Raw genomic sequence first — 21,877 nt, forward strand, 5'->3', positions numbered from 1 at the left:
GGGTTGCAGTCATATGTATTGTCCGGATTGCATATGAGCGTATCAAGATCGGTCGTCGCCGGGATTCGAGCTAATGTAGTGAGCACGCGACCATTAGCCTGCCATGAAGCTCGCCGTGCAAAAACACATTTGAACCTGCTTGACTCATAGCATACGCAACCGCAATCCATAAACAAGTAATCGGATCAATAGCATACTTTGTAGTAGTCGTCTTCCCATTGGCTACTCTTGTGAACGTTGCATTTATCTTGGCCGTCAATAGTAGACTTGTTGACGGAACTCCATGAACAAGATCGTGAGCGATTTGAACTCAGTGATGTTTGTGTGAAGGTATATAATGGCGAAAATAAACCGTTTAGGCTTTGGTACAAAGTATAAAGGCGGTGACGGCAACCCGTGTACTCAGCATTTTGGCGTGTTGCCGCACTTTCCGTCGACGGCCCGCAGAAGAAAGGCACGCCTGTTAAGCACGTGGTGAAGGGAGAAACAAGGAATCCATCTTTTTCAAGGCTCTTTCATTAGTAGGGCTTAACAGAGCAACCCAAAGCGTGTTATCGGGCTCGAGCAACACTTGGTCAACTAGACGTGGATCCTCCCCCAAGTGCTCGATGCGTCGAGGCACCTCAGTCAGTCCCCAATGAAGATCGGCCATCTCGATGACGCCAATTCCGACAGCCAATGAGAGTGTTTCATGGTAGACATTTGCTTCTACAGGGAAATGTAATCAGATAATGAGTAGATGACACGATGCAGAGAAATCGCCGATGCAGTTCTCTTCTTCGTCTCATCCAGCATTGCGCTGTGAGATGATGCAGAAGCGCACCAACCTCCCAGGACACTCATAGCCGATGAGGCTTTCTGCACTGTACACTGATGTACACTGTGCAGAATTAATGGTGAACGTCGACGTTCGGATAGCTAGTGACCCGAGCTGGTTGGTGTACAGCGAGTGAGTCGAGGCTTGTAGGTATCGGCGGCGCCACTGTAAGGTTAAATATCAATGGGAGCAGAAAGAAGCACTCGTCTTGTGAAGCATGTAATGAATTAGGTCGGAAGCACTTTTTCAAGGTTGATGGCTACAATGTCGCATATTTATGCAAAAGTTCCGTGTAATCACAATTGAGTTAACTTTGTATTATACACGCCAAATGACTTCGTAGTAATACTATCAAACACCAAAATAATTGCAATAAATCATCGTGGCATCCATTCAAAGTACATTTAATGACCGAGGACAGGCTTGCCCTGAGTTGTGTTGCTGCCCAGGCCGCTGCCCGCCGTCTTCTGGGTCTTGCTACCAATACCGGCACCACCCAACGTCTCATCAGTGAGAGCCCTGCCGCCGTGCTTGGCCTCCTGCTCCTTCTGCAGGGCCTTGTCCTTGAGGCTGGGGCAGCCCTCAAACTCGGCAATCTGGCGCGGCGCCGACGAGGCCAGGTTCTTCTTGTCGCTGCCGAGAAACTCCTCGACCGTCTTGACGGGCAGGACCGTGGTCTCGTGGTGGATGGGCGCCGCCTGGTGTACCTCGTGGATGGGCACCGTCGTGTGCACGACCTCGGGCTGCACCGTCTCCTTTTGGATCACGGGCTGCACGTGGTGGTGGACGTGGTGGTGGGTGCGCTGGCCCGTCACGGCGGCGCCGGCCGAGGTGCTGTACTCGGTGTCGTGCACGACGCGCTCCGACGAGTACTGCGAGGCGTCTTGCTGCAGTGCGGCCTTGGTCTCGGCCGCATTGGCGTGGTTGACGGACTTTTCACTCACGGCCGCCACGTTGTGCGTGTGCTTCTCGGGGCTACAAGAGTATCTTGTTAGTCGCGTTGCTTGTCTAGGAGAGCAAAATATAGTGGCTGGGGGAAGCTTACAGAGTCTCCTTGGTAGAGAGAGGCTGCACAACAGTCTGGTGGTGATCTTGGTGGATTTCTTGATCGACGGCGGTGACGACTTCTTCATGTCTCTGAGGATGAACGTGCTCCTTGACGACGGGCTCGCGAACATCTTGATCGATGGTGGTGTCGTGTTTGCCATCCTTGGACAGGAAGTTGGAAACGGCCTTCTTAGCTTTATCCATTGTGAATAATCGGTGTCTGAAATGTGGTTTTATGGGTTATATGTTTGGAATGATGTAAAGATGAGTTGGATGTGGTGATGGCGAGAACAAAGATGGATATATATACTAGCTTCCATGCTTTGCATCATCGTCTTGAGCACCTTTACATCACGTCACAGACAAACGTAGCTGAAAGCATCGGGTATGACGGAGAGCTTGAGCCTTGGTATCATCCGCCATGGCAAGCTCCTCAATCCATCAACTAGCTGCGAATCGATACTCGCCGTAAACTCCAACTCTGGAGATGTCCACGCCGTAGGGTTGCCTCCATCCGTTTGAAACTAAGCCCTCCCTGGCGAGCTACCAGACCTCAAAGCTGCGCCGTGGAGCAGAGTATCTCCTCTTGCCTTCCAATCATTGGCAGCCATCACAGCCCAAGCGATGATCAGGAATTCAGAACCAGCTGAAGGAGGAGTCTCTAGAGCAAACAGAGTTTCACAAGCAGCTTATGACGCAGCAAAAACGTTTGGAAGATGGGGTTTAAAGCTTCTCTTTAGATGGTGGTTTGCGTCATAGCAGCCGTTGGTTCGCAGTGGTCGCCGCCCATTAAAGTTTGGGATATTGTCATTCATTTTTGCATCTGCGATCCCCAAGCAAGCAGCACCGCCCTGCATCAGCGATCGGGGCTGAATAATTTTCCGCAAATTAACCCCGATCGGTGCGATCGACATGATTTGTGCCCTCTTTTGGCGGTGGTCAAGTATACCGTTTTTGTGGTCCTGTTCTCGGTGTACCGGCTGGCCGGAAACGTCCTGCAAGAACACACTCACTCTGAAAAGACAAGAGACAGACAACGGACGAATTTGCTCGTTCTCTGGACCTGCGGAGCGCTGTATTTTTGATCTTGATCGAAATCCTTGCAAAGGATCCCAATTGACTTGATTGAAAGCTCAGAGAGAGAAAACTGGGCTGTAGCCTAAATAATTTGAGACAGGCCCAATCCGCCGAAAACCAGCGGCAAGACGTCACTGTTGGCTGCTTGAACCATCTCCACCTCTGCAGTATCAGTTAGTTGGCCGTCGGAAGGGCCGGTGAAAGTTAGCAGCAGCGTTAGCTCACAGTAACTCCTTTGGGCGGAGTGTACCGGCCTGCAGGTCAAAATGACAGAATATTGTGCAGCAGCCTGCGGCTTCTTTCGCCAACATTCGTTCATTTTGGACACAAAAAGAGCTGCACGCGTACCTGGCGAGCTGGCTGGTTGTGACTTCTCTTGGAAACGCCACAAGGAAAGACGAGGGTTCCCGAACTCTTTGCGTGAAAATTACCGGACTTGCGCTTCAGAGAAATCTTCTTGAGACAAGCACCCACGCGGGTGACAAAAAAAATGGCCCATAACGAGAGTACCGAAGTTTAGCTGCCTATATTTAAATAATTCCTCATAAACCCTAGAAAATGTTTATTAAGTGAAGATAAAGACGAGATTAAATTTTAGTGACTAAATAATTTCTTGTGTCTTTTATGAACTTTTATGAATTTTCTATTATTTACTATTCTTTGAGCCTTTCGTTAAGTATTATGCGGACGCCTTGCAAGAATGGGCCAGCTTTTTTGTCACCCCCTTGGCACCGTCATTAAAATGGGTCTCAAGACTTTTGGGCAAATCAAAAAAATGCATTGTTGCTTGGGATGATGGACGCAAGCTGTCTTGCAGCAGAGCCTGTCATTGGTGTGATTGTGATTGGCTTCAACCCACTGCGAGGTCTGAGTGCGCTCAGAACTGATGCATCAAGATTCTTTCTTCTGTTTAGACGACTTGGCGCCGACATTTTTCGATACTTTACGCTGCAACCGACAGAATTGGAACGGTTTCGTTGACGAGATTGGAAGCAACCCTACAGTCTGCCTTGAACATACTGCAAGTAGACAGACAACACAGATACACAATCAAGACACAAACCTGTCACCGAGAGAGAACCACCCAAGGCAAAACTTTTCTCGAAAGTGGGCAAGGAAGAAGGGAAGAAAGATTACAACCATACCGCGTCACTCACTTCATAAGCAACGTACGACGCCTACACTTGCCTCGTACTGACATCGTCAATTTTCCACCAATTTGACGTCTTGTAAGACCTGCAGCAACGTGGAGTACCACAGGGCTGACTGACAACATAACATGGCGCTCCCGGCAAATGATGCATCCATGTTCATGTAAGCTTTTGCCGAGGCTCAAAATGATATTACCCCTCTTTGTAGCCCAATTGGGAAAGCTTGCGACAAAAGAGGCCTAGAGCCGACGCACCGCCGCTCGATCCAGGGTTGGGGTAGCCAAGAAGTGGTGTGGACGCCTGTGCGTCTATTATATGTGGCAAATTATTTTTAAAAGTTTTTTTCTTGCTGCAAGGAGAAGAGTCTACGCATTTCTGGCAACTTCCTCAAACAAAAGTGACTGGCGGAGATTCTGTCGTAAACCAAAGAGGTTTTTATAAGTTTTGGTGGAAAGGAGCCTCGAGTTCAACCGTCTCCGGTCCCCACGGATGACTGGTATGAGCACATGCCATCTCACATGTTCGAGGGCACGAAACATGTTGGGAGACAAAGGAGTAAGAGAGGGGAATATGGCGGGGTAATTTACCTCAATTTACACTCGCGTAATCCGCAGTGAACTAGAAAGCCACGCAATCACTCGATTGTGCTCGGGTTCCTGACGTAAAACTACCAGTTCAAGCCCAATACAAGATCATCGGGTTTGCGCTTTTCGCCTCATTCACGTGTCTGAAGCGGGGAAAGGGCATGATGACATGATTTCCCCGGAGTCATCCGCCCCAACCAATTTCAGGTACTGTCTGGGGTTTGGCATGTGAATACCTACAACCCCACTGATTTAACTATTACGTCGGCGGGCTCGGACACGTTACAGACTTGGACTTGTACTATTCCTTACACTCAGGCCTCTCTTTGAAATCAATACTTATAAAGGCTACAGACCCTTCAACTCTCTTTGCGATTTAGTTTTGACAACGCACTATCAATCTATTATACATCACAACACAGTTCGTGCTCACAAATCGACAACGTCGAAATGTCGACAGAAACCGTGACGGCAACCGCCGTGCAGCGCAACCCCAAAGACTCAATCAAGTCAACATGGTTCAAGGCTGACAAGTCAACCTGGACTGTATGGCACTGGTTCTTCGAGCTCTTGGCTGTGTATCCCCAGGACCGGGACACGCCTATCCCCGTCTTCGCCAAGACGGAGAAAGTTCCCAACTCATCAGCTAGCCACGTACACCGATGGGTTCTGTCATACGCCGTCGTACCAATGTTGGTCCACTACGCCTACTACGCCTACACTGGCCAGAATCTCTCGCTGGGCTGGGCACTCGCTCTGTACGGCGCCTGGCTCAACGTGACGGCGATCCGGGAGATTCAAACCATCCGCAAGCTGGGCCAGCGCCACGGCTACCTCGACGGCGACAAGCACGAGCGCGACGGCATCCCCGACGTTCGCGTCCGCGAGGTCGTCACATCGCTCCTCCTTACCTCGACGCTGCGCCCGGCCATGGCCATTGGCCTGGCGTGGGACGCGGCCAAGACGCCCGACTCCCTCATCGGCTGGCCGCTGGCCTACCTCTTCGTCGAGCTCACCGTGTACCCGCTCATGGTGGACTTTTGGTTCTACTGGTACCACCGTGCCATGCACGACGTCCCCTGGCTGTGGCAGTTTCACCGCACCCACCACCTGACCAAGCACCCCAACACGCTGCTCTCGCTCTACGCCGACGGCTGGCAGGAGCTCTTTGACATTGTCGTCATCCCCGTCCTGGCCTTTTACACCTGCAAGGCCCTCGGCCTGCCCATGGGCTTCTACGAGACGTGGATCTGCTACGAGTACGTCATCTTCATCGAGCTCTTTGGCCACAGCGGCCTGCGCATGCGCGGCTCCCCGGCCCTGACGGCGGCGTCGCTGCTCAAGTATTTCAACATGGAGCTCGCCATTGAGGACCACGACCTGCACCACCGCACCGGCTGGAAGAAGAGCCACAACTACGGAAAGCAGACGCGCTTCTGGGACACCTTGTTCAACACCAAGACGGATCGTATCGAGACACGTGAGGAGAATGTCGACTACTCGGTGGACGCCTCGATACCCATCTTCTAGACGCGATTGCTTTTTTGCCGAGGTTGGTGCTGCAACGTGGCCTGACCTCATTTATGCTGCGATGCAAGCGAAAAACAGTCATTTTTCATCGCAGCCTGATGGAAAAGGATTTGAAGGCAATGTCCAAGGGAAGAGGAGGGGTTTATACGATGCTGAAATTACCAGATTCTGAAACGGGCCATGAATAGAATTTAGAAAAGATATCCATGTAAGCTAGCTGCATTTATTTACTTTTTTTTTTTTCCTCGTTCAAGAATTTATTACATGTAAATTACCAATCAAACTTTGACCCCGTAGGCCGTAGCCGAGTCGTTGTGGTGCACGGCGCGGATGCGATTTTGCAACCGCCTATTCATGATTACGGGAGCATTCTCTCCTTGTTACATTAAAAAATGCTGCAAAATCTGTGCCAATATGATCTAGAATGTAATGTAGAGTGGCACTGGTAGCGATGGACATGAGAGTATCATGGGCCACACCCACAATTGGGCGTGCGCTGTCATAGGGAGAAGCCACATAGACGCCCAACCAAAGACACAAATAACATTTAATAGGCAATTACTTTGCTCTTGAGTTCTGCGCTAAACGGTGTGTGGTAGCATTGCCTAGCCGCCATCTAGGTTATACGTCTCCGTCCCGTCCGTGTGAGTCTAGCTGTAGTGCGACAGCTTGTTTTCCCGTCCCTCCTTGCATATATGCATTCCTTTGATTTGCGACATTGTTTTCATGCATACTACAGCCCAAATATTGACACGAAAAACTACCTAGTTGAGCCTATAAATACAATGGTACCGTGCCAGCAATGTTACAGTGGAGATTGCAGCTAAAAAAAAAAAGCGTGGCACGGCTAAAAGCATTTATAGGTAGGCTCAACGGGTCTGTCCGGCGCCTCTTTCATCATCGAGATTCTTCGGTTCCTGGGTAAATTTGGCTTTTATCCCTCAGTCATTGACAAATTTTCGCATCTTTCTCCTGTTCAAGATCATCTGGTATGTTTAATTCATTGCCCCTTGTTCGCCTACAGCTGCAACATCACACCAAATAGTTAACACGCCACTTCCGACTCTCTAGATTGACGCACATCAACAGCGCCGCCAAACCCCCAGCCTCATTTTACCCCGCCAAAACCCCTCCATCGTTGTCTTGTCATCAACATCAGCCATCCAAACAAACTCCCGCGACCAAAGCCGCCAACATGCCTGAAGTATTTTCACTGCCCTCCCTTCTGAACCCCCATCCTTATTGATTCAAAGACTAAATACGTCCGTCGCGCGCATATAGATCAACACCCTCCTCTTTGACTGCGACAACACCCTCGTCCTCTCCGAGGAGCTCGCCTTTGAGGCCTGCGCCGACCTCATCAACCAAATCAACGAGGAGCGCAACGTCGACCTGCGCTTCACCGGCGAGACGCTCATCAAGGAGTTTGTCGGCCAAAACTTTCGCGGCATGCTCACCTCGCTGCAGGAGCGCCACGGCATCCAAATCTCCGAGGCCGACCTGGAAAGGTACGTCACCAAGGAGGAGGACGCCGTCATTGCCAAGCTGCGCGCCTCCCTGCGGCCCTGCCCCGGCGTCGACGAGCAGCTGGAGCGCCTCGCCGCCTCCAAAAAGTATCTCATGGCCGTCGTCTCGTCGTCGGCCCTGCGCCGCGTCAGGGCGTCGATTGAAAAAGTCGGCCAGGACAAGTATTTTCCTGGCGACGTCGTCTTCTCGGCCGCCACCTCGCTCGACAAGCCCACCAGCAAGCCCGATCCGGCCATTTACCTGCACGCGCTCAAGAAGCTCGGCCGCACCGCCGAGCAGAGCGTCGCCATTGAGGACAGCAAGAGCGGCACCCTCAGCGGCACCCGCGCCGGCATCAAGGTCATTGGCTATGTCGGTCCCTACGAGGATGCGCGCAAGCCCGAGATGGAAAAGGTTCTGACCGAGGCGGGCGCTGTCGTCATTATGCGCGACTGGTCCGAGTTTCCCGCAGCTCTGGACAAGATTGCCAGCGGCGCCGTCTAAGACGCCCACAGCACAGTACAGATTAACTCATATAGAACATGAGCAGGCATAAATACAGCAATATGATTTGGCAGTGAACACAAATAGTTTCATGTGTTTTCTACGCGCCGCCGTCGGTCCGTCATGAAAAGCTGACGCCATCGTAATAGCTTCCCATCAGTTTGTAGCGAGAGTCGCCCTATACCAACCATGTGAGGCAATTTGAGGAACATTCCCAAGCAGATATGCTCTTCCAACTTGACTCTTGCACATCAGTCGAATAGGGTGCGAATATGTTTACCCAAAACGAGAGATTTTCATCCTAGCAACAGAGAATACCACATCAGCGAGAGTTCTCAGATATCACGACAGGCAGCTAATTTCTCCAGTCCATCAGAAAGCTATTAACGCTCTGCAATGTAGCCCGACTCGGATTCGCCGCCGGAAACGCCGTCATGAACCCACCCAGCCTGCTCTTGACCAGCGTCTTTGTAAAGGCCACCCGCGCGCCGCCGCCCTCCTCGCGCAGTGGTGACCCAGCATCGTCGAGGAGCAAGCACGACAGCGCCAGCGCAGTCCCTACCGAAAAGTCCTTGCCCGACTCGCACGAGACGACGATGATTTTCTCATTGTCGCCGCCGCGGTCGCCGCCGCGCATGTATTCGCGCGCAAACGCGCAAATGTGCGGCAGGGCGAGGCGGAGATTGCGGCTGCCGGCTTTGCTGTTGCCGAGCCCGACTTGCATGAGACGCCGGCCCTTGACCCACGACTCCTGGGGCGATGCCGACGGGAGCAGCTGGATGTGGCATTCTTCGCTGCTCTCCTCTCCGCGGGGGCATGTCGCGGCTGACGTTGGGCAGACGTAGATGCCCGGCGCCAGCTGTGTGCGCGCCTCGCTGCCCGTCGACGCATGCGTAGCAGCGTCTTCCTCCACGAGCTGTTTTATCAGCGCCGGGAGATCAGCCTCTGCTGTTTCTAGCAGCCTATCCACATGAGCCCAAAACACGGGCGGCGTGAGCCCGTGCGCCCAATTCTCCGTATCGTCGCCCGCGCCTTGTATATACCCGCCCTCCTCCCTCTCGCTGGCGCCCACGACGCGCCGGCTCGCCGTACAGCAAATCACGGGCCTGCAGTCCTCGAATATGACACTGCTGCTGCCTTTGTCCTCGCCGTCGTCTTCTTCCTCCTCCCCCGCCGGCGGCAGCACAGAATCTTGCGTGATCCAGAGCGGGCGTAGCGGCTTGCTGAGCCCGTGCGGCAGCGGCAGCGTGAGCGCCTCCAAGGACGCGACGAAGCCCGGCAGCAGGGCTGTAATCTGCGCGTGCGTCGTGGGCGGCAGCGACGGCGGCAGGAACAGCTTCTGGGACAGCGGGTGCTGCGGGAGCAGCACGCGGTTGAGCACGGCGCACCACACGGGGATGGTGGTGGACAGCGCATCAGGCATGCGCTTCCCCCGCCGCGTCGAGTCTACAATGATGACGCTATATATACGGTTTGTGAGCCCTTGACTTTTTCCTTCTGTTTTTAAAAAACAAAAGAAAATTGAAATCTCTCTCTCCTAATTCAAATATGCAAAAGAAAAAAACGTACCCGTCGTGCTTTTCGGCAAGCTCGACAATGTGGAGGTTTAGTCTGCGCGTGCTAAACTTCCACGCGCGCTCGTGGCCGTCGGTGCTCTTAAAGTAGGCGCTGCCGCCCTTGTTCTCTGGCCGCACGTACCAGCTCCCGCAGCGCTCATTCGCAATCAGAGGTCTCCTTGTATTACACGATGCTGCTGCTGCGTCTTCTGCTTCTGCTTGTGCTTCTCTCGGTCCGCCAAAGGCGCTGGCCGCTCGCGCGACGAAGTCGGCGTCGGCCCGGATCGAGCGCAGGCGGTTGTGCACGGTGAGCGTGGTGCGCTTCAGCCCAGACATGAGCGCCGACATGGACATTTGCTGGTCGTGGGAGAATATAATGTCGGAGTGGTGAATGCCTATTGGGCGCGGGCTAGATGCCGCCTCTGGCTTTGAGGCTGGCGACGCCATACTGACCAGCAGATGGAGGCGAGACGTGCGCGGCTGCCTCTTATGCTATTGTGCTCGGCTTATCAGAAAGTTGAGCATAAATTAAGGAGCCGTAGAAGCCAGTGTCTCTGCTTTTGATAAAGTAAAGGCTGTTGTTTGATGTGAGAAACAGAGACAGTGGTTCCGAAAAAGTTGGAGTTTGGCACCTCAAGCCGCCCCACCTCCATCGCGAGAACGAGGGAATCATGACAGTGGTTTAATTTACATACTTGATTTCTCACATACTTTTAGCTGTTACTAATCGTAGCCATCTCACATGCTTTGTCAACTTTGCGTCCTTTTTCTCAAAGTGCACTTGCTGAACCCAACGCGTCAATTCCCCATCACACGTCTCTTATACCAGCTTCCACACACCATCTTCAACAACGATGCCAATCTCACGGCTCTCGTCAATACTCTTGCGGCCAGCATGCAGAATCGCAGTCGTCGCAATTGTGTTGCGCAGCGTCGGCAGTCCCTTGGCATCGAGGTCCGCCGGCTTCAGGCGGCCCTCGTTGACCGCGCGGCAGCCGTCGACAAACTTTTCAAGGGAAATGTAGCCGTAGCCCGTCTGGCCGTTGAAGTTTCCATCCTCGTCCGGAGCGTAGCGCATGTAAAAAGGATTGAACCACTGCAGCTGGCCGGCCTTGTCATCGGCAATGTCGTAGCCGCGGTGCGCCTGGTCGACGCGAATCTCGCCGTCGGCGGCCAGGTAGTGAAAGTACTGGTTGGTGTGGACGCCGGCACGCTCGGGGGCCGTCCAGGACGAGGTGTAGACGCCGACGGCGCGCTTGCTGGGGTCGTCCTTTTTCGCCCAGGTGACGAGCACCGAGATGGTGTCCTCGGTCTCGTCGACGCAGCCGCGGGCGACGGCGACGCCCTTGGACGATGACGCCGAGACCTTGACGGGCACGTAGCGGTCCTGGACCATGGAGTCGCAAATGTCGACGTGGTGGCTGTTGAGGTAGTAGGAAATGTCCGACTCCTTGCCGGCCCACGACTTGAAGGTGTCGAGCTGGTACTTGGGCTGCGACATGTACGAGTACCAGTAGTTGAAGTCGCCGAGCGTCTTGGCCTTGAATCGGGCATCCGAGTAGGCCGGGTCGAAACGCTTGTGGTGCTCAATGAAGACGTAGACGCCTCTCTCGTCGGCGCGTCGAATCAGCTCCTGGTGGTGCTCAAGAAGCTTGACGGCGGGCTTGGTGATGAGGACGTGGATGCCGCGCTCAATAGCATAGAGAGCAATGGGAAAGTGCGTCGGGTCCGGGGTGAAGATGGTGATGGCATCGCCGGGCTTGAGGCCATCAATGGCGGCCTTGTAAGCGTCGGGGTCTTTTTGATCGTTGGCCGGAAATGAGTCAAACGAGGTGTCCAGGCCGTTGTAGACTTGAGTAATGTTCTTGTCAAGATGCTCGCCTGGAGAGGGTTAGAAAAATCGCCAATGTGCGTGGGAGCTTGGGGGGGAGGCGCACGAATGGCGGGGAACTTGGTGCCGTTGACGCCAACCATGCCCAGCTTCCCAACCTTGCCGCGACGGCGGAGGTCAAAAAGGGTGAGGCCGACGACGCCAACCTTTTTGTCCGAGGCCGAGCCACCGGTGCCGACGAAGCCAGTGGTGTACTCGCCAGTACCAATCATCAAGACATTGATGGGTGCTGCCATGGTGTTGACTGCCCTGCGGGGAAGCAGCTGTAGTTTTGTGGAAGGGTATCTTAGAGCTGCTTTCCACACGGAACAATGCCAAAAACGAACCAGAAAGAGGTGCAGCTGCAGGTATTAATAGAGTTCAAAGATGTGATGAGTCGCCTTGGTAGATGAAGGCTGGGTTTTGATCAAATACGGATGGTCCAGCTTCAAACGACGATTGGCTTTGCGCTCTGGTGATAGCTGCTGGCAATTGGAGGGATATTATTTCCCCACCCGCTGCGATGAGCTGCTGTTTGGTGCTGTTTGGAGTTGCCAAGATCGGCGGCCGTTGGATGCGGTGTATATCGGCGAGGATTGCCTAGTCAGGATGGTTCCTCAATTTTCTCACGATGCCCGCCAAGATTCCAGAGAAGGCTGGTTTGCCGCCATCCAGTTACCCCTCCCCCGCCAAGCAACCCCGCACTAGATTTGATGGTCAGCAGAAGGACCAGAAATTCGCGTAAAGAATTATGCGCGAATAGAAAACTGGATAGCAATCTAGATTCAAGTTGTTGTCCAGTTTGAAATTTCCACACAATTTTGTCATTTACCTGCATTTTGAAAAACAGTTGTATCCGTCTCAACCATGGCAATGCATACTAGTTCTGGTATTAAAACGTGGCATACACGTCTATGTGTTGCCAGAAAACTGCTTTCAAAGGCCTTTGATCTTGGTGTTTCGCCTTGTCATCTCTCGTTGTACCAGATTCATTGTCGGCGCAGACATGCCTCAAAATTCCCGACGGCTTAAGATTGTCGGGGGTCCTGCTGGCAAGAATCCATCGGAATCGGGACCGGCCCCACCACCGCCGCCGCCGCCATACTCCAGGCATGATATAATATAATTAACTAGAATTACCCCGTTACAGGTACCACATAGTTTCTGTTGCTCCATGCTCGCTCGGATTTCTTTCACGATCTCAGACACTCTTTTCCTCTTTATATTGCAAGACAACTCACGTAATGGCCACTCAACATCGTCCGTTGCCGTGCGGCATCTACGCCCCGACCATGACCTTCTTCGACCCCGAGACCGAGGACCTCGACCTCTCTACCATCAAGAAGCATGCCCAGCGGCTGGTTCGCGATGGCTTGGCTGGTCTCGTCGTCATGGGCTCCAACGGCGAAGCTGTCCACTGCACGCGAGAAGAAAAGCTCGCAGTCACCAAGGCTACGCGCGAAGCCCTCGACGAGGCCGGCTTCGCGTCCAGGCCCATTATCTTCGGCGCCACTGAAGGCTCCGTCCGCGGCACCATTGATCTGTGCACACTAGCAGTTGAGCAAGGTGCCGACTATGCCCTCATTCTCCCCCCATCCTACTACCGCGCGCAGATGGACGAGGCCGTCATTTACGACTACTTTACCGCCGTCGCCGATGCCTCGCCGCTGCCCGTTATCCTATACAACTACCCCGGCGCCGTGTCCGGCATCGACATGGACAGCGACCTCATCATTCGTCTGGCGCAGCACCCCAACATTGTCGGCACAAAATTCACCTGCGGCAACACGGGCAAGCTGACGCGCGTGGCGAGCGCCACCCGTGCCAAGACACCCGCCGCCGAGGGCTCCGGGTACATGGCGTTTGGCGGCATGTGCGACTTTACCACGCAGACGCTTCAAAGCGGTGGCAGCGGCATCATCGCCGGCGGCGCCAACGTCATGCCAAAAGTCTGCGCGGGGGTATGGAACCTGTATGCGGAGGGCAAGCGGGACGAGGCGGAGGCACTGCAGAAGATTCTCAGCAGCGGCGACTGGCCGCTCACCAAGACGGCTATTGCCGGCACCAAACAGGCGATTCAGAGCTATTTTGGTTATGGCGGCTATCCTAGGCGGCCGCTCAAGCGTCTTGGCGAGGCGAGTGTGAAGGCCATTGAAGAGGGAACGAGGGAAGTGATGGCGGTGGAAAAGAGCCTCTAGAGCTTCAGACTCGTGTCTCTGCCCCCCGACTAGTTGATAGTTTCATCCCTCATTCATTTTAGGAGGAAAGGGACCGTCAGTTAGACCAGACTGGAAATCGAACATGAACGCAGTGCAAGTGGTGATCTGTTTTGCACTGGCCACGAAACGTCTTGTGAACAAGCGCCACGCACAAATTGCAACACCAACTAACCACTAACCCACGTGCCTGGCCATCTTTGTTCATTTTCGTCTTGAGCTGCGGTGTCTTGACAGCTGGCCTCATCGAGAGGGGTCAGTCCTTGATGACGTTGCTGACACGAGATTATACTCTTAGAACCTTGTCTACAGCTCACCTTGCTGCTTGTTGGATGACCAGTTGCCATATGTGGCGTTATGGGTTGGCTAGTGTAAGTGAGACGTTACCTAGCTTCCTCTGGGCACCATCATCACCTAATCTCATCACCACCCCGCGTTCGTGGGCTTGGACTATTTAGGATCCGGGACAAGGATGATGTTTTGGGGGGGAAACAAGGCGAGGTGCACGGATGTTCTCACTCTTGCCTTGGCAGGGGGTGTCATCTCAGCTCGGATGGCGCCGCCAACGCGGGAATAAGCCGACATCGACAAGTAGTTCGTAGGGGGGGCGTGGCGGGTGAAAGCCACGCAGTGACGGGGATGGTAGTTGTACTGATACCACGCAAATATTCCAGGCAACCAACAGCATGCAAATTCTCAATGTGTTTCCCCCCCCCTAGTTTCTAGCTTAGGGAAGTGTAGTCCGGGACTGAATGGCGATGGGTGACGAAGATGGATAGCCAGGAGAGAGGGAGATAAAATGATTAGAGCAGGTCCAGCAGTTATAAAGGTATCTCTTGCCAACTTGAAAAAATCCAAACTAACACTGATTTTATTCTCATGCTTCTAGAAATACTTGATCCTGGCTCCGTACTATTGTTAGGCATCTGGCCAGCCGGTCCGTTACACTCCAGCGCCTTCTCCAAACTCCCCTCTCCAAATGCCCCCAGCAGCATCCGCGCAAGATTTCCAGCTTCGTCATTCTGCCTTCAAGTTTCTAATTGTCCGAGATGTCCCAGACCCACGGTTTCTCTTCGTCCTCCTGCTCCTGCTTGGGCTCTGACTTGATATCTTCCGCAATTTCCCAGACCCACGGTTTCTCTTCGTCCTCCTTTGCCTGCCGTATCATTTGGGTCAGCTTCTTATTACAATGACTGGGCTCTCATGGCTGTCGCTTCAGGGGGGAGTGCCTACCGGCTCGGTTTGACTGGGTACTTGCGGGGCGGTAGCGGGCTTGCATTGGAAATGGTTAAAGTTCAACTCCTCGCAGTTGACCTCGCCATCAAACTCCGCGGGTCCGACCCATCGGAGGGGGCAAGGGGCTTCGATCGTGAATGGTTCTGCAGAGCCACCGGCAGCTGCCTTGGCAGCGCACGAGAGGAACAGGGTCTCTGTCGAGTTCATCTCGCAGGCGAGGCCGTTCGGGAAGGACTTGGGACCGTTCCAGCTGACCTTGCAACCGGCCCAGACCTCGCCCTCGCTGATGGAAACAGGACGCTCGGTGCTGTACTTGTGGCGCAGGTAGCCATGCGCCCTAATGCGCTCGCCCTGGAGATCGGTGAAGTGTGTCCGGTAAGGGCTAGACGGAGTCGAGTGATGAGATTAGCAAAACCCGGCAAAACAATGACCGTGTAGATGGCTCAAACTCACAAGTAATCCATAAAATTACGGTAGTTGCTGGGGCGCCATTCACCGCACTGAAAGACCTCGCCACCGTTATCTTCCCTTCTCTTACTCTGAGGGATATCATTTGTTCCCATCTCCTGCGGCCAAGTGTCGGCAACATAATCGCCAACCTCACATCCCTTGGTCCAAGGATGGAGCAGGCCCAGCCAATGACCGACTTCGTGGGTGATGACTTTGCCCCCGACGTCCTCGACAGTCGTGGCGCGCAGGGTGCAGGCGTCAGCGGGAACCACCTGATCCCTCGCGCGCTCGCCGCTCAAGTAACCTGGAGCCGGCATACTGCAGGTGCCCTTGGCACCATTGAGAAAAGCCACCCAGAAGAGATTCAGGTCCGCATACCCGCCTAGTCGCCGCGGTCTTACCAACTTCTTATACATCTCTTTGCGGTTCGTCACGGTAGTCAAGGTCTCGCTTAGGGTGTAAGTCGTATTAACGTAGGTAAAGGATACCCCAAACCTCCCAAAGTCCGTGCTCAGCATGTCGACCACCTTTTTAACATCGTATTCCTGCCTCGGAATTAGTCTGACGCACGAGTAGATGAAGGCAAAAAACATTGCGTAGAAGCAGCATCGACGTACCGATACGTAGCCTCCCTTGACAGTCTCGTTCGCGTAGACAACGTGATTGAAGACTCGGAAGCTTAATGGGGGGAACTGCTGCGCTTCTTGGCGGCCTTGTAGAGCGTCATGCAAAGGCACAGGATCGTAAAAGGGCGCCAGGTCGGCCGAGTCGACGTCAAGTTCCCCGTCACACCACATGGTCACATCTTCGGGAGTCGAGACTGCGGTGCTCGCAGCAGCAAACCGCGCCAGAAGGGGGAGTAAAAGAGTTAGGAATTTTGTCATAATGCAGATTAGCTGCAACAGTGTCGCAGATGAGTAGGAAACTGGTGGAGAGAGAAACAAGTTACAACAGCTCCTTGACAGAGAACAACGGGCTTATATTCTTTTCAACTCAATACGGCCGATCAATACGGCCGATCAATACGGCCGATCAAAACGGCGGAATCTTTTTCGATTTACATGGCGCCAATTTGATCCAAATTCATTCTACCAGCCGTGCTTGCCCCCTTCTTTCGTTTCTCTCAAGGGTGCTCCCCAGCGAAACCCGGCTAAACACTTGCGGCCTGATCATGAGAGTAACTCGCAACAATTCTCGCAAGAAAAGGCCCGATTTTTGACAATTTTTAAAAAACGACAGAGAACCCCTGTCAAAGGTACCGCTCTGGCAGGGACAGGGGTCCGAGTTCGAGGGTCTACTATCATGTCGTGACCTTGAGCTTTTAGGCACTGGTAATTCGCGACTTAAGTACATCAAAGAGAATTACCTAGATTCACTGTATATATATACCTGGTAACAATAGCAAGTCATTAGTACGACTATAAAGGTGGCTATTATGCGGAAAAGTGCTTATATGGATTTAGATTCTAGTCACGGTTATATCATAAGCTTGAGCAATTCTTTTGCTCCATCGACATCGGTACGACAGTGGATTACTCAGTTCCATTTCCAGCTGCTGGCCCATTTGATGTCTTCACGTTTGACTCGTGTAATTCCTGAGCACTGGTTGAGTGGACGTATAACAGAGGACCTATAATACCTAATTTTAAGTTCTGCGCATACGACGGTGGTTTTCCTCCCTTGGGAGGGAGAAATATTTACAACGACCCGTAGCCAAGCCGACAAGTCCGGCCAGTGCTTGAGTCGTAGCACGTTACGTCCCCAACATCTTATCCACACGTTCGGCGCCGGGAATTAATAGTGTCGGCATTGAATGGAACATTTCCGATCATGTCGGGCTATACTCGGCAGAGAGTCACTGCAACAATTAGCCGACTCGCTAAGTAAGCGAGCGCTTCTCTGCTTCTCTGCTTCTCTCCTTTAGAATGCCGTCATGACTCGCATCGATACGAAGACACGAGTTCGCGTATGATGCTGTCATAAATTCGCGACTTTTGTGACATGGTGTCGATCTTGTTGCGATCATGCACTCTGGAAATTCACCAAGGGCGGTTCAAAGCAATGAAAAGAGAAGGCAAGGGAACGTACAACATCTTTGAATACTTGGGACCTCAGCAACTAATAAATCCAACCGAAAAGAATAGACGCAGCGCAATTCAAACACGTACCTTTCTCTGTAATGGGAGCTGGCTACCGGATACATTCATCGCCTCCATCCAAGCTTAATACTATCATCAGGCAACACGTAGAAGCTGGTGGCAAAACACCTGGTTGAACTTGTTCCACGTTATTTTGCCGCTTGTCCTTCAGCTCATGGTCTCCTAGCTAGCACCATGCACGTCATGATGTCCACTGCTGCGAGCGTAATCGCCGCCACCACGAGCTTGTGCATATTGTCCGTCCAAGCATCAATGACGCCGTCACGAACTGGTGAGACTAGGGAAGACTTGTTCGCCGCCAAACTCCCTTATGCATAGATGAGACCCACAGTCGTCGCGTTGATGTCTGGGAAATTACCGCGATCATCAATCTGTCGGCTAGAGCAAAGCATTGGCGAGGTGCCTGCGCACCTTCACATCAGGACCATGCAAAAACCCTGTCGACGTCGAACAGCATAGGAGCTCACCTGTGTTCAGTGACCAGAACTTGTGTAGCAACTGCGTCTCTCCCTCTCTCCGACCCCGGTACGTCAACGACTAATTACTGATTAGCCAGGTGGGACGGGATGGAGGGCCTGACTAACTTAGAGCTGCCATCAGACCACCAAAAGTGGGCAGCGCGATCGCCGAGGTGGCCATGTATCTGCATGCTTATTACGGTATTGGAGCCGAGCCTTGGAAAAGTAACCATTATATTTAAGAGTCTATAATAACCGTCTCTTTTACTAAACAGCTTGCTCGCTTACTTGGCTTCCGGTGCAGGCTTGACTTTGCCTTCTTCTTCGCCTTTAATTAACGGTTTACCTACATCCACCAAGGTTTGGGCGGATTGTATGATCCCCTTCTGTATATTTTTAAGGGCAACCTTTTCTTCTTTAGGCGTAAGCTTTGTCTCGGTTTTGAGTTTTACTTTGCCCTGTTCTATGTCCTCGTTGACGCTTCTTATAGCATCTAGAATCTTTTGCAATAGCACGGCTAGGTCTGCATTGGCAGTCTTTACCTCTTTAGGCTTTGGCTCCTTAACCGGAGGCTCGGAAGGAGGAGAGTCTTGACGCGAAATGATTGCATGCTCTCGGTTAACCATACGAGTGGCATCGAACTCAAGTTTAGCAGACACGGCCAAAGTAGAGGCAGAAGCTGAGAAAAGACGGGGTTTCCGTGTTAGCAAACTCATTTGAATTCTAATTGGCAGTGCAATGACGTGTAGACCTGTTGGAGAGCACGTGTAGGGGAACGAGTGAAGGATGAAAAGACTATGTACGTACAAGCCAGTAGTGCAATGCTGGTGATTCGGACTATTTTGAGAGACTGTCTTTAGGCCTTCTTTAAGTATGGAAGAAAGAAAGAAAATTTAAGTGTAGGATTTTGACGAGAAGGGCTTTAAAGCGACGAGATATTTTTTTTTGAAATCCAGAGCCGTGATAACTCGCCACTTGACGTATGATAAGAAACGGCTCTAGTTAATTAAAGAAGAAGGAAGAAGTTATAGCCTTGAGGTAAACTATGTAATATTTTATACTCTATAAAAGAAGTCCTTTACTTCTAAGTATTTGATGGAGCTTTATGCAAAAGTCATTAAATTAACAGGTGTCTTGTATAAATTGTAATGCGTAGTAGGGCAAGTAGATATTGGATAGTGTTTATGACAAGAACGCAAGCGGGTACAGTCTGTGGTGCGCGCCATGACTTGGAGCTTTGGCATAGTATAGAAGGTAAAGTAAGGTTAATAAGCCATCGACATACTGAGCGTGACAGGCTGATGAATTTCAGATGAAAGATCCACGGCATATACATGCTATGAATTGGAGGCGAGGTCCATATAAATCTCAGCATAACGATTGACTTATGTTCGGCAAAGAAGTTCCGGCTGTGGCGGCAACTAGTAAGGCAACCGTTCGAATAATTCAGCCCTAGCGTCAAACACACAGTTCCAAGCCTCAACTAAGAATTGCGGCAAGCGAGTCATTTTCAGCTATCGACTAGTACATTTAGGATTCGCCATTGTGAATCTAGAGTTTTCCAATGATCGCCACATGTGTTGGTCAGTATAACGCATGACTTTATGGGTATGAACACTCGTCCTTTGTATAAGACTTGTTTATGCATAGGGTATGAGATGAGACGAGATAGTACATCACTACAACGCGCACGCATCCTACTCTGGCATGTACACGATGCCTAACATTTAAGATAATTTTAGTAGCCTGGTCTCCATCTATAAGAAAATTACCTTTTTTATGCCCCATGATGTTAGAAAAAGTAGGCTAGTAATATATTGTTTCACACTATTGGAGACATAATTGAAATTATGTAAACTCTCTAGCCATAGTTGAAATACGATAGCTGCTTTGGCCATCTAAGTATATTGCGCTTTAACGTGAGGAACGTGTTGAGCCTGGACCATGAAAAGTAAACTATAAATTCGGCCGCTTGCCTCTGCTGGATTCTACATCTATAAGTCCCGAATTTTCTAATAAGGCCTTTCAGATATTCGAGTATAACTCTTTACTATACGTAAGATGAAGATTGCTATTATCTATATAACCCTTATCGGGCTAGCCTGCGCGTAGACTCCTCCTTATAAGGAGACGCCTCCCGGCTAATAAATTCTTGATCAAGCAATCGCCGGCATTGGTAAATGGGGTGGCCCCGGACAGCTGCAAAGCAACCCTCCTAAGAGTCCTAGACCGCCTAATAAGCACATGATAGGGGGTCTTCTAGAGCTCTTCAAGCCTAAGCCTGGCAGTTCTGACTGGAGGGAGGACACGCTTAAGGGGCTAAGAAAGAAGCCTGGCACAGTGTGGCCTAAGAACTCGTCACTAGATTGCCGGAAGTGCGATTTGTGCGTGCTAGGCTTGGGCAAGTTGCCGATTGGCGGCAAGATTCCTTCGGTTGGAGGCACGCTAGTCAATACATATGGGGGGCTAGCAGGGGGGTATGCGATTGGGTTAGGAGTTTAGCGACTTGTTGAGGCTATTCCTGGCGCACCTGAGAAAATTTAAGAGATTATCGACTCTATTACTCGCTTCTAGGACGAACATTTTGGGAAGGGAACCCCCATGGTCTATCTGATTAATCCTGGAAAGTATGGCCATTGCGAAACCGTCAAGCGACCTGACATTCATCCTAACCCAGAGTATCGGAAAGAACTGATCCGAATCAACTGTCCGCCGGGGACAGTAGTTGAAGAAGTGGAAGAGGCCCCGGAAACACTAGCAGAGCCGCCGCGGCAGTGCTTCGACACGACTGGACCTATACCATGTGGAGGCGGGCAGACGGAGGAACAGCTGGATATAGGACGTGCCGTCTGCGGAAGCTGCGGAAGCTTCTGGGACCCGGAGGGCGGAAAATGCAGAGATATCAAGGGGGCGCTTGTATGGCCATCTCTTACAGCTATAACAGAGAGGGACCCGACGCCATCAGGGCAGTGCAACGACTTGACTGGCTCTTTCCCCTGTGGAGGTGGGCAGACGGAAGCAGAGCTTGACATGGGCTGGGCTGTCTGTAGAGTTTGTAGTGGCTTTGCCTGGGACTCTGAGGGCGGCAAATGCCGGCAAAAAGACGGCAAGCTCCTCTGGCCACACCAGTCGTGAGCGAGTTGCGCGTTGAGTAGTTGTAACTTGTTGCCTTTTGGTTTTTACTAGTGCAGATTGGGAAAAGCGCCCCTGGTATAGAGGACCATCGTTAGCAATAACAGAACAAGCTATTCAATAATCAATCTTAAAACCGTTTACTTTTCCTCTTCCAAGTGATCCGCAACACAGGGCGTGGTGGCACTGTACCCATGCCTTTACGTGAGAATATTGAAGTCGGTTGCGGTGAGCGCCGACTCGGATATGAGAAACCAGTTCCAGGACGGGATCTTATCGCTGGTGCGACCTGCTGAATAGGACGTCAGAGTCGGTAAATAATGCTGACAAAATTGCGGAATTTCGGAACCCCCCCCGTTCATATGGAATGCAACATGAGCGACGTTCGTGTTGAGGGTTGAAAATCGTTTGGTAGGCTGATTAGCACGGATGCGGCTTGGTCCTTGTTTCGCAAAATAGGGACAGCAGAGACACAGAAATCCGATAAATCAGTTCTTATTTCCTTATTCTCAGCAGGCTCACAAAAAGGTAGTTGCTGTCGGAGCCTGTCGAAATGGACTCTTCACTTTTCCTATCTTCTTTCA

At 51.9% G+C, this 21,877-nt stretch overlaps 8 protein-coding genes across 8 annotated transcripts; 4 read left to right on the plus strand and 4 right to left on the minus strand.

The window, feature by feature from the left end:
- Positions 1-1,221: 1,221 nt before the first annotated feature.
- BBA_02580 (allergen-like protein) lies at positions 1,222-2,068 on the minus strand (the record flags this gene model as incomplete). Its single annotated transcript, XM_008597677.1, has 2 exons — positions 1,222-1,792; positions 1,863-2,068. The coding sequence occupies 2 exons, from the start codon at positions 2,066-2,068 to the stop codon at positions 1,222-1,224; spliced, it is 777 nt and encodes a 258-aa protein (XP_008595899.1).
- Positions 2,069-5,126: 3,058 nt separating this feature from the next.
- Positions 5,127-6,206, plus strand: BBA_02581 (fatty acid hydroxylase superfamily protein; the record flags this gene model as incomplete). The annotated part of the gene is made up of 1 exon (XM_008597678.1): positions 5,127-6,206. The coding sequence occupies one exon, from the start codon at positions 5,127-5,129 to the stop codon at positions 6,204-6,206; it is 1,080 nt and encodes a 359-aa protein (XP_008595900.1).
- Positions 6,207-7,401: 1,195 nt separating this feature from the next.
- BBA_02582 (haloacid dehalogenase-like hydrolase) lies at positions 7,402-8,216 on the plus strand (the record flags this gene model as incomplete). Its single annotated transcript, XM_008597679.1, has 2 exons — positions 7,402-7,410; positions 7,488-8,216. 2 exons carry the CDS (start codon positions 7,402-7,404, stop codon positions 8,214-8,216), a joined length of 738 nt encoding a protein of 245 aa, XP_008595901.1.
- A 355-nt stretch (positions 8,217-8,571) lies between these two features.
- On the minus strand, positions 8,572-10,219 carry BBA_02583 (initiator tRNA phosphoribosyl transferase; the record flags this gene model as incomplete). The annotated part of the gene is made up of 2 exons (XM_008597680.1): positions 8,572-9,676; positions 9,786-10,219. 2 exons carry the CDS (start codon positions 10,217-10,219, stop codon positions 8,572-8,574), a joined length of 1,539 nt encoding a protein of 512 aa, XP_008595902.1.
- A 373-nt stretch (positions 10,220-10,592) lies between these two features.
- On the minus strand, positions 10,593-11,899 carry BBA_02584 (oxidoreductase family protein; the record flags this gene model as incomplete). Its single annotated transcript, XM_008597681.1, has 2 exons — positions 10,593-11,653; positions 11,710-11,899. 2 exons carry the CDS (start codon positions 11,897-11,899, stop codon positions 10,593-10,595), a joined length of 1,251 nt encoding a protein of 416 aa, XP_008595903.1.
- A 987-nt stretch (positions 11,900-12,886) lies between these two features.
- BBA_02585 (dihydrodipicolinate synthase) lies at positions 12,887-13,840 on the plus strand (the record flags this gene model as incomplete). The annotated part of the gene is made up of 1 exon (XM_008597682.1): positions 12,887-13,840. The coding sequence occupies one exon, from the start codon at positions 12,887-12,889 to the stop codon at positions 13,838-13,840; it is 954 nt and encodes a 317-aa protein (XP_008595904.1).
- A 1,054-nt stretch (positions 13,841-14,894) lies between these two features.
- BBA_02586 (metalloprotease 1 precursor) lies at positions 14,895-16,428 on the minus strand (the record flags this gene model as incomplete). Its single annotated transcript, XM_008597683.1, has 4 exons — positions 14,895-15,014; positions 15,092-15,476; positions 15,548-16,089; positions 16,162-16,428. The coding sequence occupies 4 exons, from the start codon at positions 16,426-16,428 to the stop codon at positions 14,895-14,897; spliced, it is 1,314 nt and encodes a 437-aa protein (XP_008595905.1).
- Positions 16,429-20,405: 3,977 nt separating this feature from the next.
- Positions 20,406-21,296, plus strand: BBA_02587 (uncharacterized protein; the record flags this gene model as incomplete). Its single annotated transcript, XM_008597684.1, has 2 exons — positions 20,406-20,594; positions 20,736-21,296. The coding sequence occupies 2 exons, from the start codon at positions 20,406-20,408 to the stop codon at positions 21,294-21,296; spliced, it is 750 nt and encodes a 249-aa protein (XP_008595906.1).
- Between the last annotated feature and the right edge of the window lie 581 nt (positions 21,297-21,877).

This window comes from Beauveria bassiana, assembly GCF_000280675.1.
Source record: "Beauveria bassiana ARSEF 2860 unplaced genomic scaffold BBA_S00005, whole genome shotgun sequence".
NCBI classification, from domain to species: Eukaryota; Fungi; Ascomycota; class Sordariomycetes; order Hypocreales; family Cordycipitaceae; genus Beauveria; species Beauveria bassiana.